Genomic DNA, 18,767 nt, shown 5'->3' on the forward strand with positions numbered 1-18,767 from the left:
ACCGAGGTGGATGATCCCTCCTCTACCTGTATATTCTTTTATTTAACCCATCCATCCATCCATCCATCCACATCTACAGCTTAATCCCTTCGGGGTCGCGGGGGGCGCTGGAGCCTATCTCAGCTACAATCCGGGGGAAGGCAGCGTACACCCTGGACAAGTGACCACCTCATCGCAGGGCCAACACAGATAGACAGACAACATTCACACTCACATTCACACACTAGGGCCAATTTAGTGTTGCCAATCAGCCTGTCCCCAGGTGCATGTCTTTTGAGGTGGGGGGAAGCCGGTGTTTTTAAAATATGTGTATAATGCTTTATAACCTATGTGTTCTGAGTGCATTCCTAATATATACACTGCTAACCTAATCTTCTCTTTCGCTAATTTACTTTCCAGTATTTCCCTTTCTCTATTGTATTTCCTACAATGTATTAAAACATGTCCTACACTTTCTATCTGATGGCAATAATCACACAGTCCTATATTATGTTTCCCTATCAATTTCAATGAACTATTTACATATGTATGTCCTAATCTCATTCGAGTACAGTGGTTCTTAACCTGGGTTCGATCCAACCCTAGGGGTTCGGTGAGTTGGCCTCAGGGGTTCGGCGGAGGTCAAAACACACCCGACCAAACTTCTCCCTATCGTCGTATTACGGATACGGCAACAGCTGACTGGATTGCAGGTGTGTAATTTGTTGTGAGTTTATGCACTGTGTTGGTTTTGTTGTTTGAACAAGGTGATGTTCATGCACGGTTCATTTTGTGCACCAGTAAAAACAACATGGTAACACTTTAGTATGGGGAACATATTCACCATTAATTAGTTGCTTATTAACATGCAAATTAGTAACATATTGGCTCTTAACTAGTCATTATTAAGTACTTATTAATGCCTTATTCGGCATGGTCTAACCCTGACCCTGACCCTAACCAAATAACACTAAATAAAGTCTTTGTCACTTAGAATATGTTCCCCATACTAAAGTGTTACCAAAAAACATATAACTTTGTCTTGAATTTGAAAAAAAACAACAATTATTTTTCACTAAAGAAGCATGTGAAACTGGTGGGGTTCGGTACCTCCAACAAGGTTAAGAACCACTGTTATAGTAATAATGTCTTCTTCCTTCCTATTTCTACACCTACTCTCCTCTGGACTTTGTAATACTCTCTACATTTTGTTTCCTTATTCCAACTATCCTGCCACTTTTTATTGTGTTCTATCTTAATTATGTTCTTCACTTCTTCTTTACTGTGCTTAATCTCCATGTTTACTTCTGTTTTAGTGGTTGCTTGTTTTGCGTATCTATCTGCTAACTCGTTGCCCACAACGCCTACATGATCAGGAACCCAGAGAAATGTTACCACACCTCCCGCTTTATTTATTCTGCAGATTGCCTGAACTATTTCATAAACTGTAGAACTTGCACCTGGCTCACTGACAACAAGCTATCCATACACTTGGGTAAAACGGAATCCATCCTGTTTGGGTCCCACATCAACCTTAAGAAAGTCAATGACTTCACTAAAAAAGTGGGTGACATTGTTATCACCAGGAAAGATGAAGTCACCTACCTAGTTTCCATTCTAGAGGCTATTATTTCATGTGATAAAATGGCAACCAAGGTAATCAAAAAGGTCAACCAACGAACGAGATTTGTCTATAGAATCTCCTCTCTGGTCAACAAAGGCACCATGAGGATTCTAGTGGGAACTCTCGTTCAACCCTTTTTCGATTACGCATGCACCTCCTGGTACCCCAGCACGTCCAAAACCCTCATATCTAGACTCCAAACATCCCAGAACAAGCTAGTCAGGTTACATCTAGACCTCCACCCCAGATCACACCTCACTCCTACCCACTTCTCCAAAGTGGGCTGGCTCAGGGTGGAGGACAGAGTAAAACAACTTGCACTGAGCCTAGTCCGCTACACCTCCCTGATACCGAAGTACATGTCAAACTACTTTCTTGACGTAAATGACCGCCATAACCACAACACCAGGGGGAGCTCCACTAACCACGTTAAACCCAGATTCCGAACTAACAAAGGTCTTAACTCATTCTCTTTCTATGCCACATCAATATGGAATGCACTCCCAACAGGTGTAAAAGAAAGGGCATCTCTATCCTCTTTCAAAACCGCACTAAAAGAACACCTTCAGGCAACTACAACCCTAAACTAACACCCTCCCTTCCACATAATACCTCTTCGGATTGTAAATAATCAACTGTAAACAATCAAACAATCAAATGTAGACACTCTTTCTTATAATTTCTGATCTATCTCTCTATGTCCACTACTTGCTATACATATCCTACCAAGTCAGTCCTACACTGTTTCAATATCCATTTCTCTGATGATGCAATTGTTGATGCTGATTGTTGATGACTGAAGTGTTGATACCAACCAAACCTACCACCCCCCCCCCCCCCTTCATATCCCACACAATGTAAATAATGTAAATAATTCAATGTACTCTGATGATTATCTTGTGTGATGACTGTATTATGATGTTAGTATATATTTGATAGTATATATCTGTATCATGGACCCTGACTTAAACAAGTTGAAAAACTTATTCGGGTGTTACCATTTAGTGGTCAATTGTACGGAATATGTACTTCACTGTGCAATCTACTAATAAAAGTTTCAATCAATCAATCAAACCAGGGGGAGCTCCACTAACCACGTTAAACCCAGATTCCGATCTGACAAAGGTCTTAACTCATTCTCCTTCTATGCCACATCAATATGGAATGCACTCCCAACAGGTGTAAAAGAAAGTGCATCTCTATCCTCCTTCAAAACCGCACTAAAAGAACACCACCAGGCAACTGCAACCCTAGACTAACACCACATCCCACCTCCCCGGATTGTAAATAATCAAATGTAAATAATCAAATGTATATACTTGTTCTTACACTTTCTGATCTCTCTCTCTATGTCCACTACTTGCTGTACATATCCTACCAAGTCAGACCTACACTGTTTCAATGTCCATTTCTCTGATGATGCAATTGTTGATGACCGAAGTGCTGATACCAACCAAACCTACCCCCCCGCCCCCTCCACACCCCACACCCCGGATTGTAAATAATGTAAATAATTCAATGTATATACTCTGATGATTAACTTGTGTGATGACTGCATTATGCTGATAGTATATATTTGTACCATGAATTGATTGAAGTGGACCCCGACTTAAACAAGTTGAAAAACTTATTCGGGTGTTACCAATTAGTGGTCAATTGTACGGAATATGTACTGTACTGTGCAATCTACTAATAAAAGTCTTAATCAATCAATCAATCAATCAATTCTATCCTAATTATGTTCTTCACTTCTTTGCTGTGCTTAAATCTCCATGTTTACTTCTGTTTTAGTGGTGGCTTGTTTTGCGTATCTATCTCTGCCCACAACTCCTACATGAGCAGGAACCCAGAGAAATGTTACCACACCTCTGCAGATTGCCGGAACTGTTTCATAAACTAAATCTTGTCTTGTTTCTGATGCTATGTTTTTTATTACTAATCAATGCACTGCTGGAGTCCGAGCACACGACTGCTTTCCTTGCTTTATTTTCTCTATCCAATTAACTGCCAGTCATTTAGGTTTCCCCAAATGTAGTGCTTTTAAAAATACGGTAAACCCTCAAAGTACATCCGGTGATTATGGATGCATTATTTATCAATCTGCTTCAAAAACATTACTTGGGAAAATAGACAGGATCCAATCACAGGCTTTAAGGTTATGTTGTGGAGCTACAAAGTCAACCCCAGTTACAGCATTACAAGTAGAGATGAATGAAAAACCTTTAGATATGAGGAGAGATCAATTGTCAGCAGTTTATTGGGCAAACTTAAAAGGATCCAAGCAAGGACATCCAACCCATCAAGTGTTATTAAACTGCCAAGAAAAAGAGAAGAAAAAAATGAATAGTTTCGGGTGGATAATAGGAGACATATGTAATAAAGCTCAAATTGATAATATTAAAGTTAGCCCTACAGTACCAATCCCTGCAATACCACCGTGGATGTATGAAAACCCAAATGTAAACATGCAATTACTAAAGAATAGAAATTTAAATAGTTACCAGATAGAACAATGGATTGAGAAAACGTTTTTAGACAACATCATGGTGTACACAGATGCATCAAAAACTATAAATAATAAGGTAGGAGCAGCAGCTGTTATCCCACAAGGAAACATAGTATTAAATAAAAGAATTAGTGATAAGTTATCTGTTTTTACGGGAGAATTGGTAGCAATTTATATGGCAATTCATTGGATAGAAGAAAATAAAGCAAGAAAAGCAGTCGTGTGCTCAGACTCCAGTAGTGCATTGATGAGCATAAAAAACATAGCATCAGAAACAAGACAAGATTTAGTTTATGAAATAGTTCAGGCAAATTACAGAATAAATAAAGCGGGAGGTGTGGTAACATTTCTTTGGGTTCCTGCTCATGTAGGAGTTGAGGGGAACGAATTAGCGGATAAGTACGCAAAACAAGCAACTACTAAAACAGAAGTAAACATGGAGATTAAGCACAGTAAAGAGGAAGTGAAGAACATAATTAAGATGGAACACAATAAAAAGTGGCAGGATAATTGGAATAAGGAAACAACAGGTAGAGAGTATTACAAAGTCCAGAGGAGAGTAGGTGTAATGAGAGGAGGCAATAGAAATAGGAAGGAAGAAGACATTATTACTAGAATGAGATTAGGACATACATATCTAAATAGTTCATTAAAATTGATAGGGAAACATACTACAGGACTGTGTGATTCTTGCCAACAGCTAGAAAGTGTAGGACATGTTTTAATACATTGTAGGAAATATAATAGAGAAAGGGAAATACTGGAAAGTAAGTTAGCGAAAGAGAATATTAGGTTAGCAGTGGAAGATATATTAGGAATGCACTCAGAACACATAGGTTATAAAGCAATATGCACATATTTAAAAAATACTGGGTTAAATAAAAGAATATAGAGTAGGGATCCACCTCGATCCAACCTCCATTACAGTAGGTGGCGGTAATGCACACCACAAGGTTGCTTGCCAACCGCCATAAAAAAAAACAAAAGAAGAAGAAGAAAGTACATCCGGGTTACTGTGACCTTTCTTCAATTTGGCGTCTACATCCGCCATCCTTCTCTCTCCGCTCCGAGAGCAGAACGGTCACCCCAGGACTCCAACATGCTGTCAGTACGCGTCGCAGCGGCCCTGGCCCGCTCTCTGCCTCGACGGGCCGGCTATGTAAGCAAATACCCCCTGAATTATGTTCTCTTTTGATTAATGTTTGCACCGGAAAGTAGGGCTTAAGCGCGAAAAACCGTGGCGGAGGTGTACATGCGGACGTGCTAGCATAGGGAGCACACTGACTGGGCCTGTCACTACTTAGCTACAAGCTAACATGCATTTTTGACAAGAAGTTACACTGTATATAATTATTTATAATTTCATGTATATGTGCTATCTGTCTAAACTAGGATTGCCAATGGTCTTACATTAGCTTGTGGCCAATGGAATCTCGCACTGAAGGTCACGTTTGTTAGCATGTTGTGAAATTATACTGCTATTTTGGTTAATCATATTTATTGTTTGCATACTCAATTTATAGTACCAGTAGAGTGGAGAAACAAGTTGCCTCTATATTGAAGATATTATCATATAAATGTTTCCAGTGAGGGTTGGACTCCGCCAAGGCTATCCTTTGTCACGATTCTGTTCATAACTTTTAACAGAATTTCTAGGCGCAGTTGAGGGGATCTGGTTTGGTGGCTGCAGGATTAGGTCTCTGCTTTTTGCAGATGATGTTGTCCTGATGGCTTCATCTGGCCAGGATCTTCAGCTCTCACAGGATCGGTTCGCAGCCGAGTGTGAAGCGACTGGGATGAGAATCAGCACCTCCACCCCGGAAAAAGGGTGGAGTGCCATCTCCGGGTTTGAGAGGAGACCCTGCCCCAAGTGGAGGAGTTCAAGTACCTCGGAGTCTTGTTCACGAGTGAGGGAAGAGTGGATCGTGAGATCGACAGGCGGGTCGGTGCGGCATCTTCAGTAATGCGGACGCTGTATCGATTCGTTGTGGTGAAGAAGGAGCTGAGCCGGAAGGCAAAGCTCTCAATTTACCGGTCGATCTACGTTCCCATCCTCACCTATAGTCATGAGCTTTGGGTTATGACCGAAAGGACAAGATCACGGGTACAAGCGGCCGAAATGAGTTTCTTCCACCGGGTGGCGGGGCTCTCCCTTAGAGATAGGGTGAGAAGCTCTGTCATCCGGGGGGAACTCAAAGTAAAGCCGCTGCTCCTCCACATCGAGAGGAGCCAAATGAGGTGGTTCGGGCATCTGGTCAGGATGCCACCCGAACGCCTCCCTAGGGAGGTGTTTAGGGCACGTCCGACCGGTAGGAGGCCACGTGGAAACCCAGGACACGTTGGGTAGACTATGTCTCCCGGCTGGCCTGGGAACGCCTCATGATCCCCTGGGAAGAGCTGGACGAAGTGGCTGGGGAGAGGAAAGTCTGGGCTTCCCTGCTTAGGCTGCTGCCCCCGCGACCCGACCTAGGATAAGCGGAAGAAGTTGGATGGCTGGATGGATGTTGCATAGCACCTAAATATTTACTTTTGTGAGTAAATATATATGTTCAAAATAGTATCAATTTCACTGAGATTCCCCAGCGATTTTGAGAGAAAATGAGTTATCCAGACACGTCTTTGCGTGACGTAGAGGTAGGAACCACAGATCTCTTCCATCAACAACAACAATGCTAATCATGCAGACTTTGTTAGAGCCAACATTGATCACATTGGGCAAAAGTATGAACCAGAAACTTATCCTGTTGATCCAAAATATAAGGAGGAGGAGCTACAAGTTTTAGAAGCTCTGCGAAACAGATCTAACCTGACTCTCGCCAGATATTAATAATAATAATAGATTTTATTTGTAAAAAGCACTTTATATTGAGTAAACAATCTCAAAGTGCTACAGTGTATTAAAAATAAATAAATAAAAAGATAATAAATAAATAAATATACAAACTAGAATAGCCAAATAGCTATAACTAGTATGCATATATCTAAAAAAAAAAAAAAAAGAAAGGCTTTTTTAAAAAGAAGGGCTTTTAAGCCTTTTTTAAAAGCATCCACAGTCTGGGCTGCCCTCAGGTGGTCAGGGAGAGCGTTCCACAGACTGGGAGCGGCGGAGCAGAAAGCCCGGTCTCCCATTGTTCGTAGCTTTGTCCTCGGAGGTTGGAGGAGGTTAGCCTGTCCGGAGCGGAGGTGTCGTGTGGAGGATTTGGGGGAAGAGTAGTTCTTTGAGGTAGAGGGGGGCATTTCCATGGAGGCACTGGTGGGTTAGCAGGGAGACTTTGAATTCAATCCTGAGTGGAACAGGAAGCCAGTGAAGGGATTTGAGAATTGGTGTGATCTGGTCATATTTCCGCACTCTCATCAGGATCTTAGCAGCACTATTCTGTAAGTACTGCAGCTTCTGGATGTTCTTGCTGGGGATCCCGACAAGAAGTGTGTTGCATTAGTCTAGCCTGATCCTTGTTGTTCGCTGAGCTCCACACAAGAATCTGGGAGTTCTCAATAGGAGATGTATTTCAGAAGGCGGGGCCTTGTAAAAAAAAAAAAAAATGGTATGTGATTGGATAAAGCACTTGTCCGTTATCTTGAATGACGTGCTACTTCAACCACTCACATCGAAATCAACCCGTGACGCTGCTGAAAGTGACGCTGGGAAATCCAAACCCGGTCGTAAGAAGAGCCTTCAAAACCATTCTCTGTTCATCTTTTAAATAATTAATGTTCGATCGATGTCGCAAAACCGTTGCAATAGCAGAATCAATGTCAGCACACGACTCCTTGCTCCGTGCCGCCATTGTTGTTTGAATCAAACAGTCCCTTCGGCGCTACGTCACATCTATGAAATCCCGCCCGGCGATCCTGATTGGTTCATTATTTTTTGCTATCTGGAAGGAGTTTGCAATGCCTTTGAGCCCAGACCCTTGTTGAGCTCAGCAAACTACAAAGGTCTGGCGAGAGTCAGGTTAAAACAGATCCAGCTTTAGTGAAATATTAAGCATTATATAGTGCTAAACAAAAAATACAAACTAAACTAAAGAAAATTGCTTACTGCACGATGTCTTCTCCTACTTTGATGACGACTGACATGATGTCCATATCTTCCTGTTTATATGCAAAATTATTCATGATGCACACAAAGGGTTAACAAAAGAAAAGTCTCCCTGCAGACAGTCCTCGTTTGTGTGTGTTTGTCTCCATCTCGTTGTTGTGGCTTGTGCAGCCCTTTGAGACAGTTGTGATTAAGAGCTATATAAATAAACTTTGATTGATTGATCTCTGGCTATACATTGGATGTCACAGATGAACAACTTCCAGATGTATTGCTAATTCCTCTTAATATCCAAATGAGAGGCATGATTTATAATCTCGAATAACTTTCACGAGGTAAGACGCGATGATGCGGGAGCAGCAGGACATCACGGCCAGCCCACAGTAAAACAGTGGAGGGATACTTAGCTGTCTGTTTTCAATCCGCCGCTAAAAAATAGTATTTTTGGTTAGCGCTTAAAATAACTTTGCTAATATGTGGTTAATATCCAGGTCACGATATGTATATAGAGTAGGGCTGGGCGATATGGCCTTTTTTTAATATCGCGATATTTTAAGGCCATATCGTGATACACAATATATATCTCAATATTTTGCCTTAGCCTTGAATGAACACTTCTACTGATTCTATGTGTCTACATTAAAACATTTTTCTTCATACTGCATTAATATATGCTACTTTAAAACTTTCATGCACAGAAGGAAATCACAACTAAAAAAATCACTATTTTTTTCATACGGTGTTGATCTGGAAATGTTTGCCTCTGTATTTTGATGGTGTGGGCGTGTGGCACCGAATGGAGTTGTTGACATGCGGAGTAAGCACTCTTCATTCTCTAGCAGGTGACTTTTCAAATGATGTTACATATTAGCAATAATGCTACTTTTTATAGCAACACTTTTTCCCCACACTTGACAAAATACGGTTGTCTGTTTGACATATTCACACTTGAAGGCAAACCACCGCCAGACGATGGACACCCTGCTGTTTTTTGGGGGAATTAATTATTCCTTCATTTGTTACCAGATTCGCACCCTCTCTCTCTCGTATTACCACTCGCACCGCTAGCATCACAGCTAACTTTACCCATGCTGCTACCTCTTTGCTGCGTGAGGGCGTATACGTATGTGACGTATGATGTGACGTATGTAAGAAGGTGCGCTTGTCTGTCTGTGAGAAGGAGACACAGGAAAGAGCGAGGAGAGCCTGTAGTGTAATGCCAGCAGCTAAAAGCAACTGCGTGAGAACGTATACACGAATATCACGATATAGTCGTTTTCTATATCGCACAGAGACAAACCCGCGATATATCGCATATATCGATACATCGCCCAGCCCTAATGTAGAGAGAGTATTGTTGGTTGGTTTTGTGGGAAAAATAGAGCCCCTATTAACTACATTGTTAGCTGACTTTCTATGTACCGGTATTTATTTACTACTTGGAATAAATTAAAAAAAACATGTGTTCATGTCTTATATAAGGATTGTGAATGATAGACAGCACAACTCTCTCTAATTCCTGCGTACTTCCAGTATCACTGATCTAATGCTATGGTCAGAGTGCAGAAGTGTTACTCCAGTGACGTCAGTTTATGGAAATTACAGAAGACGTTCGGAGCGGAATATACAAAATGGGTAACTGAATTTGTCATTTTGTGATGTTTAGAAGGTATTTTCACATACTTTGCAGTTTGTAAATACAATTGGATATGGTTGAAACGGATACAACGAAACACAAATAAGAATATAAATTCAACTTGTTTTTCCACTTTACTTGTACTTTAAGATATACATTGTTCAGGCGCAGCTCTTTATTCGATAACTATTAGCAGGGCTTTTTTAAAAGTTATTAAAGTCACTTTTTTCACATCCAATTTGTAAAACGTTCTGTTGCATTTGAAGGTGTCCAAAAATGTTGCTGCAGCATGTGTTGGAGTCAGGAACCTCCACACCACCAGTCCATGGATGCAGAAAATAGGTCGGCATTTGGTGAAATGGTGTAATAATGTATTTCAGACCTATTACCAAATTAACACTGGTTGCTTTTAAAATTTCAGGCACCGCTGAGGTTTCTTCCATCCTGGAGGAGAAGATCATGGGAGCGGACACCAGCGCTGAATTGGAGGAAACCGGCCGAGTGCTCTCCATTGGTGACGGTATCGCTCGAGTGTACGGTCTCAGGAACGTGCAAGCCGAGGAGATGGTGGAGTTTTCCTCTGGGCTCAAGGTAGATGCGTTAATTTGCATATTACTTCCTTGTTGATTCCGCTTTTTGCATATTGGTTCTAATTTTACTTTAGAACTAACTTGTTTGAAACTGTTGGATTTCAGGGCATGTCTCTGAATTTGGAGCCGGACAACGTTGGCGTTGTGGTGTTCGGTAACGATAAGCTGATCAAGGAAGGAGACATTGTCAAGAGGACTGGCGCTATTGTGGATGTTCCTGTTGGCGAAGAACTGCTTGGCCGCGTTGTGGACGCTTTGGGAAATGCCATTGACGGAAAGGTGACTAAGCAAATGAGCTTTAGAGTTACAGTATCTTCTATACTCCTAATCGCCTTTTTTCATTAATTCCGTGACAGGGTCCCCTTGGCTCCAATACCCGCAGGCGAGTGGGTCTGAAAGCCCCTGGCATCATCCCTCGTATCTCCGTGAGGGAACCCATGCAGACTGGCATCAAGGCCGTCGACAGTTTGGTGCCCATCGGCCGTGGACAGCGTGAGCTCATCATTGGCGACAGGCAGACTGGGTAGGAAGACTCCCCTTAATTGAGTGTATATTCTTCCAGTGTTGTGTTCCGGCCCGCCACAGATACATTTCAAACGCCAGAAATGCATTTGGCACTACATGTTTACCATTGTTTATAGGTCTGGGTTGATAGACCAGTGTTTTTCAACCACTGTGCCATGGCACACTAGTTTGCTGTGAGATACAGCCTGGTGTGCCGTGGGAGATGATCACATTTCACCTATTTGGGTTAAAAATATTTTTTGCAAAGCAGTAATTATAGTCTGCAAATGATGTGTTGTTGTTGAGTGTCGGTGCTGTCTAGAGCGTGTAATACTCTTCCATATCAGTAGGTGGCAGCAGGTAGCTAATTGCTTTGTAGATGTCGGAAACAGCGGGAGGCAGCATGCAGGTAAAAAGGTGTCTAATGCTTAAACCAAAAATAAACAAAAGATGAGTGCCCCTAAGAAAAGGCATTGAAGCTTAGGGAAGGCTATGCAGAATGAAAGTAAAACTGAACTGGCTACAAAGAAAACAAAAACAGAATGCTGGACGACAGCAAAGACTTACTGTAGCAATGACAATATACCGTATTTTACGCACTATAAGGCGCATCTAAAAACCACAATTTTTCTCAAAAGCTGACAGTGCGCCTAATAACCCGGTGCGCTTTATTACGATTAATTTTCATAAAGTTTCGGTCTCGCAACTTCGGTAAACAGCCGCCATCTTTTTTCCCGGTAGAACAGGAAGCGCTTCTTCTTCTACGCAAGCAACCGCCAAGGAAAGCACCCGCCCCCATAGAACAGGAAGCGCTTCACCCGCCCCCATAGAACAGGAAGCGCTTCACCCGCCCCCGGAAGAAGAAGAAAAAACGCGCGGATATCACCGTACGTTTCATTTCCTGTTTACATCTGTAAAGACCACAAAATGGCTCCTACAAAGGACAAGGATCCGGTTCATAAAAAGACGCAATCTCTCCATCCGCACACGGATTACTACCGTATTTCACAGCAACTGATATTCCTGTGAACCGCACTGTGGAACGGGAGCACGTACGGTGAATATTCGCACCACAGGGAATGAGAAGTCATCCTTCACTGTGGTTCTAGCTTGCCATGCTAACTTCCACCCAGGGTGATATTCAAAAGGAAGACCTTGCCAAAAGAGACCTTTCCAGCCGGCGTCATCATAAAAGCTAACTCGAAGGGATGGATGGATGAAGAAAAGATGAGCGAGTGGTTAAGGGAAGTTTACGCGAAGAGGCCGGGTGGCTTTTTTCACACAGCTCCGAAGGCGAACACACCTTCACTAAGACGGGCAGATAGCGCCGGTCGACATACGCCAACATCTGCCAGTGGATCGTAAATGCCTGGGCAGATAGTTTCGGTCACAACTGTGGTCCGAGCTTTCCGGAAGGCAGGATTCACAGAACTGCTGCACAACAACAGCGACACTGAATCCGATGACTTCGACGAGGCGGAGCCGGCCATTTTTGGATCCCACGCTTGCGCAACTTTTCAATTCGGACACCGAAGACGAAGAATTCGAAGGATTTACGAATGAAGAATAACTTCAGAAGGTGAGCGCTATGTTTATTTTGTGTGTTGTGATATTAACGTTCGAGCAACATTATGTTGCTATTTATTGCTCTACACCATTTTGAATTTTACTATGTTTGTGATTGCACATTTGCGTACATTTTGGGACAGAGTTGTTAGAACGCTGGTTTTCAATATATTATTAAAGTTTGACTGAACTATCTGACTGTTTTTTTGACATTCACTTTAGCGCAGCGTTTTTTTGACATTCACTTTAGCGCAGCGTAGGCGCGGCTTTTAGTCCGGGGCGGCTTATTGGTGGACAAAATTATGAAATATGTAATTCATAGAAGGTGCGGCTAATAATCCGGTGCGCCTTATAGTGCGGAAAATACGGTACATCCGAACATGACATGACAATCAACAATGTCCCCACAAAGAAGGATAAAAACAACTGAAATATTCTCGATTGCTCAAACAAAGTAGATGCAGGAAATATTGCTCAAAGGAAGACATGAAACTGCTACAGGAAAATACCAAAAAAAGAGAAAAAGCCACCAAAATAGGAGCGCAAGACAAGAAGTAAAACACTACACACAGGAAAACAGCAAAAAAAAGTCCAAATAAGTCAGGGTGTGATGTGACAGGTGGTGACAGTACACCTACTTTGAGACAAGAGCTATAGTGATGCATGCTTGGTTAAGCTTTAAAGTCATATCCAACAATTGCAACAACGACTTTTTACTGTCAACTGAGTTTTGTTTTTTAATGATTTCTGCTGGTGGTGTGCCTCTGCATTTTTTCAATGCAATAAATGTGCCTTGTCTCAAAAAAGGTTGAAAAACACTGTGATAGACAATAAGTCAATTAATTGAACGATAAATGAAAATGAGCTCGATAAATTGCTATGTCCGTGTTTTAGAGCTGGATGATTATGGCAAAAATAATAATTACGATTAATAATTAATAACTTTATAAGCTGCAGGTTTCAAAGTGTAGGAAAAAAGTAGCGGTTTAAAGTCCAAAATTGATGGTATATCAAACACACCTTTAACGAAGTGATCACTGCAAATTTGTGTGTTCTTCGACTTTGCTCCTTTGGACAACTAGAGTGTGTGCCATTTTCTCGTTGTCTTTCATAAAATCTTGCACTCCTTTGACCTTCCGAGAACTCTTAAGAAACTTTTCCAACATTTTAACAGCCTAAAGCAATTAAAGCCTAGAGAATTTTTCTTTGAGAAAGGCAAAATGCCGCCCAGAACGCTTTGACAACAGACGCTCGCTGGCCCACTACTTCGAGTCTCACGTATTAGCGCCAGACGTGACATCAGGTGTACAACCTATTGCAATGCTAAAAAATACTAATGAGAAATACAAGTTTATTGCGTTTTAAAGCGTTCCTTGCATTATTTGTATATTATATTGTGATTAAATTAGTACTTTATTTGGTCTCAAAATAATGTTTACACTATCGTTTATCTGCAATAATTAATTGGACAATATATTGTTCAGCAACATTTATCGGCCCAGGCCCACTTGCTTATAAAGACATTATAATGGGACTGTCTGCGAATGTAGCTTGTCATTCCAACTCTGTACAATAGATAATAACGTAAATCTGCTCGTTAACACACCTCATGTGGTCTACCAGAGAAAAGGAAGACCAGAAAGTATGATGCTTCTGATTTAGTTATGATTGGCAAGTATTCAGACCCCTCTAGATTCTGTTTTTCAAAAATGCTGACTAGAGACAAATCTAGTGATTTTAAAATATTATACCCCTGTGGAGAATCTTAACATGAAAGCACATATTACTCTTCGTAACAAGCCGAGTTAATTTGTATTTCCAAACATATTTGTTTTGCTTTTCATGTTTTTTGTTCACTTTTTTTCTCCTGCAGCATTCATAAAATTTACTTACACATGAATAATGACCTATTATGCAAATTAGACTTTATGCAGCCTCTTTAGGTAGCAAATTAAGTTATTTCTAGGTTTCTTACGCCCTCTACTGGTAAATAAATGGTATTCATGGCAAGACTGCACAGGATCAATGTTCAGGAACAAGCGGTAGAAGACGGATGGATGGATGGATGCAAATGTGAAATTGACACGAAATTAATCCTAGCGCCATGAAAATGCTTGTGCAAAGACGAGGGAGACTTCCACACCTTTTTAATTTGTGAATTTTTTAATAATACCAGAAAAACTGCCATCGCTATTGACACCATCATCAACCAGAAGCGCTTCAACGAAGGGACTGATGAGAAGAAGAAGCTGTATTGCATCTACGTGGCCATCGGCCAGAAGCGATCCACCGTGGCCCAGCTGGTCAAGAGGTTGACTGACGCCGACGCTATGAAGTACACCATTGTGGTGTCAGCCACGGCCTCTGACGCCGCCCCCCTGCAGTACCTGGCCCCCTACTCTGGCTGCTCAATGGGGGAGTACTTCAGAGACAACGGCAAGCACGCCCTCATCATCTACGATGATCTCTCCAAGCAGGTGAGTGCTTTTGTATGTCACTTTTGGCGGATATCACCCTTCAGCGTTTGAAGGTAACCCTTTATTTCTGCGGTTCTCCATTAGGCCGTCGCTTACCGTCAGATGTCCCTGCTGCTGCGTCGTCCCCCCGGCCGCGAGGCTTACCCAGGAGATGTCTTCTACTTGCATTCCCGCCTGCTGGAGAGGGCTGCAAAGATGAACGACAACTTTGGCGGTGGCTCCCTTACTGCTCTCCCAGTCATCGAGACTCAGGCCGGTGACGTGTCGGCCTACATTCCAACCAACGTCATTTCCATTACAGATGGACAGGTAATTATTGGCCATCGAGGAAACTTCAATTATCGTATTGACCCCAATGTAAGACTTTTTTCCTAAAAACAAGTCTGGAAAAAGACCAGTTGCGTTTAGGGTTTCACAATATAAATGATATAAATTTGATCTAATCAGTATATTGTGATAATGCATGTTGACACATTCTAGCTTTGTCCCGCAAATTTGACAGCGACAAGCTAACAAACGTGTCCTCAACGCAATGTAGCTTCCTTGTTAGCGGTTAATGTCGCTCCACAGTGCAAAACTGCTTCTAAATGATAAATGATAAATGGGTTATACTTGTATAGCGCTTTTCTACCTTCAAGGTACTCAAAGCGCTTTGACAGTATTACCACATTCACCCATTCACACACACACATTCACACACTGATGGCGGGAGCTGCCATGCAAGGCGCTAACCAGCAGCCATCAGGAGCAAGGGGTGAAGTGTCTTGCCCAAGGACACAACGGACGTGACTAGGATGGTAGAAGGTGGGGATTGAACCCCAGTAACCAGCAACACTCCGATTGCTGGCACGGCCACTCTACCAACTTCGCCACGCCGTCCCAAGTCAGCAATCTTTGCATCCAAGGCGGCAAATAAACTACTTTTTTTACAAGTACCCGGTAACAATATTACTGGAAGACAACGATAAGCTAATCATGCTACAAACCGCTAAGCTCAAGCTCTTGACTGTCAACAGAGGAAGGCGTATCAATACAAATATCGACAGTAACGATACCAAGTATATAAGGGTGTAACGGTACACTAAAATTTCGGTTCGGTACGTACCTTGGTTTAGAGGTCACGGTTCGGTTCATTTTTGGTACAGTAAGAAAACCACAAAATATACATTTTCTGGTTATTTACCAAAATGTGTAAACAATGGCTTTATCCTTTTAACATTGCTTTAAAATAGCTCTGTGTGTGATGGATGTTGTTTCCCTTTTGTTTTTGTTATCTTCTCTTCTTTATTTATTTGTAAAACTGTATAAAGAGACACAAAATATGTCAAATACTACTAAGTCATACACACACAGCCCATACAATAGCATGTAAACAGTGCTCATAAAGTTATGTAAATAGCCGTACATAGCCCATGTAACACTCAAAGCCACACATAAATAAGATTTACATATGGAATGGTTGCAAACAACACAGGATAGTATACATTATATACTGAGGAGGAGAGACACAAACATTGCACCCTCCCTTAGAGGAGTGAGCTAGCAGCAAAGAAGCAATAAGCTATCGTCGCACAATACTATTTCTACATTTACACGCGCACACAACGTCTTCATGTTACTCATAAAACAGACACAGGACTTAGACAATGCTTCCAAGGCACTTTGTGGGAAGAAACAACAAACTTGGAGCGCTAAAACACATAAATCCGTCTCGTGTGTAAACGAGTGAGCGTCTGACTGTCGCGCGGAGACTACCGGAAACTAGAGGAGGGAGCAACTCGCCTTCAAAATACCTGATAATGTTACGTCAGTGTGGAAACTTGTTCGGTGCACCTCCGTTCCGAACCGAACCCCCCGTACCGAAACGGTTCAATGCAAATACACGTACCATTACACCCTTACAAGTATAGAATCAATACACACTCGATAGTACCGTGGTTGTATCAATAATTTTTATCATCAAAATGTTTTATTTATAAACTCAGGAAATAAGTCCCTGAACACAGGACTTTAAGGGCAAGCATTTAAATCAGAGCCAACAGTAGGAAAGTAATTTCAATATTCAATTGATATTGTTACATTGTCATTCTGTGTTTTTGTCTTGATATACAGGCACCCCAGATGTCCGTTATTTAGCAGAATTCCGCTATTTTTCTAGCCAAAGTGATACTTTTTTTCCAGATTGCCGTATAAAACCGCTAACTCGGCCGCTTTCTGGCGCACCTTAGTTAGCTGGCTGCTTAGAGCTAAGCACACTAGCAGGCCGAGTGCAACCCACACTCACCGACTTGTTCACGCTTTCCGATGCACTGTGGCTAGCCGGCTGCTTAGAGTCCAAGCTAGCTATGCTGGCCACAGAGTAGGCCTACGTGAGGCTTTACAATGTTTTCTATGCTTGAAAAATGCTGCGTTCAACACTAAATGATAGGATTCTCCCTCAGATCTTCTTGGAGACCGAGCTTTTCTACAAGGGCATCCGCCCCGCCATCAACGTTGGTCTGTCCGTGTCACGTGTCGGATCAGCTGCCCAGACCAGGGCCATGAAGCAGGTTCATGCCACTTATTTTATTTTTTTTGCTAAAGAGAGATTTTTTTACAGCCGTTACTGACAATAACCCCCATTAGGTGGCCGGTACCATGAAGCTGGAGCTGGCCCAGTACCGTGAGGTGGCCGCCTTTGCTCAGTTTGGTTCCGACCTGGACGCAGCCACGCAGCAGCTGCTGAACCGCGGTGTCCGTCTCACTGAGCTCCTGAAGCAGGGCCAATACTGTAAGTATTTTGCTATCAGAAACTACAGCTAGATTGTTTTTTTAAATACCAACATCACTGCTGTTTTCCAGCTCCCATGGCCATCGAAGAGCAGGTCACAGTCATCTACGCTGGCGTGAGGGGATATTTGGACAAAATGGAGCCCAGCAAGATCACCAGGTTCGAGAAGGCTTTCTTGCAGCACATCTTGAGTCAGCAGCAAGACCTGCTGGCTGCTATCAGGTAAGTTTCATGGGACACTTCATTAAGGACACCTGCAACAAATATTCCGCCTTTATCAATTTTGATTGACAGGGCAGTATTTTTTTTGTAATTTTATAACTAAACTCTTCTTGCTCTCCACAGGGCTGACGGCCAAATCTCAGAGGCCTCAGATGCTAAGCTCAAGGAGGTTGTGTTAAACTTCCTCTCCAGCTTTGAGTAACATTTTCAGTTTGTTTCGGTCGTCTTCTGTGATTTACATAGTGCTTCGTCAGTTGTACTTTCTACGAAACCTCCAAGTGGCACCCGATCCGTGATGTACAGAAATCTCTTTGCCGAGAATAAAGTATTCCAGCTCGTTGCATGGCTGATTTTCATTCATAAACACACATACCAAGAAATGATAGTCACTGCTCTAATTAGTCTGTCTGTGTTGGCCGTGCGATGAGGTGGCGACTTGTCTGGGGTGTACCCCGCCTTCTGCCCGAATGCAGCTGGGATAGGCTAAAGACACCCCCGTGACCCAGAGAGGGACAAGCAGTAGAAAATGGATGGGTTAACAAAAGTTCAAGGTGATACTTTAGCAACCAGTGTCAGGCAAACAATCTCCACCTAAAATCCCCAAATCCACCCATTTAATAGGCCAAACTCAATAAATTGTACAAAAAACAAATACTCTCATGACAAGTTAAAATCAAACAATTACTTTCAAAAGTTCAACTGTACATAACATTGTGAAATGTGAGACTAAACATGTGAAAAGTGCACTAAGTCATTTGAAAAGGTCAGCTTCCAATTATAAGAAATTCAGTGTTGGGTGCACTCAAAATATTTAAAAAAAACAAACTTGTGAATGTAACAGGTCAACGTCG

The 18,767-nt window shown here is 42.1% G+C and overlaps 1 protein-coding gene across 1 annotated transcript; it reads left to right on the forward strand.

Annotated features, from left to right (window-relative positions):
• Positions 1-5,111: 5,111 nt before the first annotated feature.
• Positions 5,112-18,257, forward strand: atp5fa1 (ATP synthase F1 subunit alpha). Its single transcript, XM_061927298.2, has 11 exons — positions 5,112-5,268; positions 10,054-10,129; positions 10,209-10,378; positions 10,483-10,656; positions 10,734-10,900; positions 14,624-14,924; positions 15,009-15,233; positions 17,366-17,473; positions 17,550-17,694; positions 17,766-17,916; positions 18,040-18,257. Exons 1-11 carry the CDS (start codon positions 5,209-5,211, stop codon positions 18,116-18,118), a joined length of 1,656 nt encoding a protein of 551 aa, XP_061783282.1. The 5' UTR covers positions 5,112-5,208; the 3' UTR covers positions 18,119-18,257.
• The last annotated feature ends 510 nt before the right edge of the window (positions 18,258-18,767 follow it).

The sequence above is a fragment of the Nerophis lumbriciformis genome, linkage group LG32 (assembly GCF_033978685.3).
Source record: "Nerophis lumbriciformis linkage group LG32, RoL_Nlum_v2.1, whole genome shotgun sequence".
Classification (NCBI taxonomy): domain Eukaryota; kingdom Metazoa; phylum Chordata; class Actinopteri; order Syngnathiformes; family Syngnathidae; genus Nerophis; species Nerophis lumbriciformis.

What these genes read in the sequence shown, in the direction of transcription:
- atp5fa1 (XM_061927298.2), top strand. Translation starts at nt 5,209, where the DNA reads ATGCTGTCAGTACGCGTCGCAGCGGCCCTGGCCCGCTCTCTGCCTCGA. An exon ending in GAAATGCCATTGACGGAAAG is followed by an intron (nt 10,657 to 10,733) that starts GTGACTAAGCAA and finishes ATTCCGTGACAG; the next exon opens with GGTCCCCTTGGCTCCAATAC. An exon ending in ATTGGCGACAGGCAGACTGG is followed by an intron (nt 10,901 to 14,623) that starts GTAGGAAGACTC and finishes TAATAATACCAG; the next exon opens with AAAAACTGCCATCGCTATTG.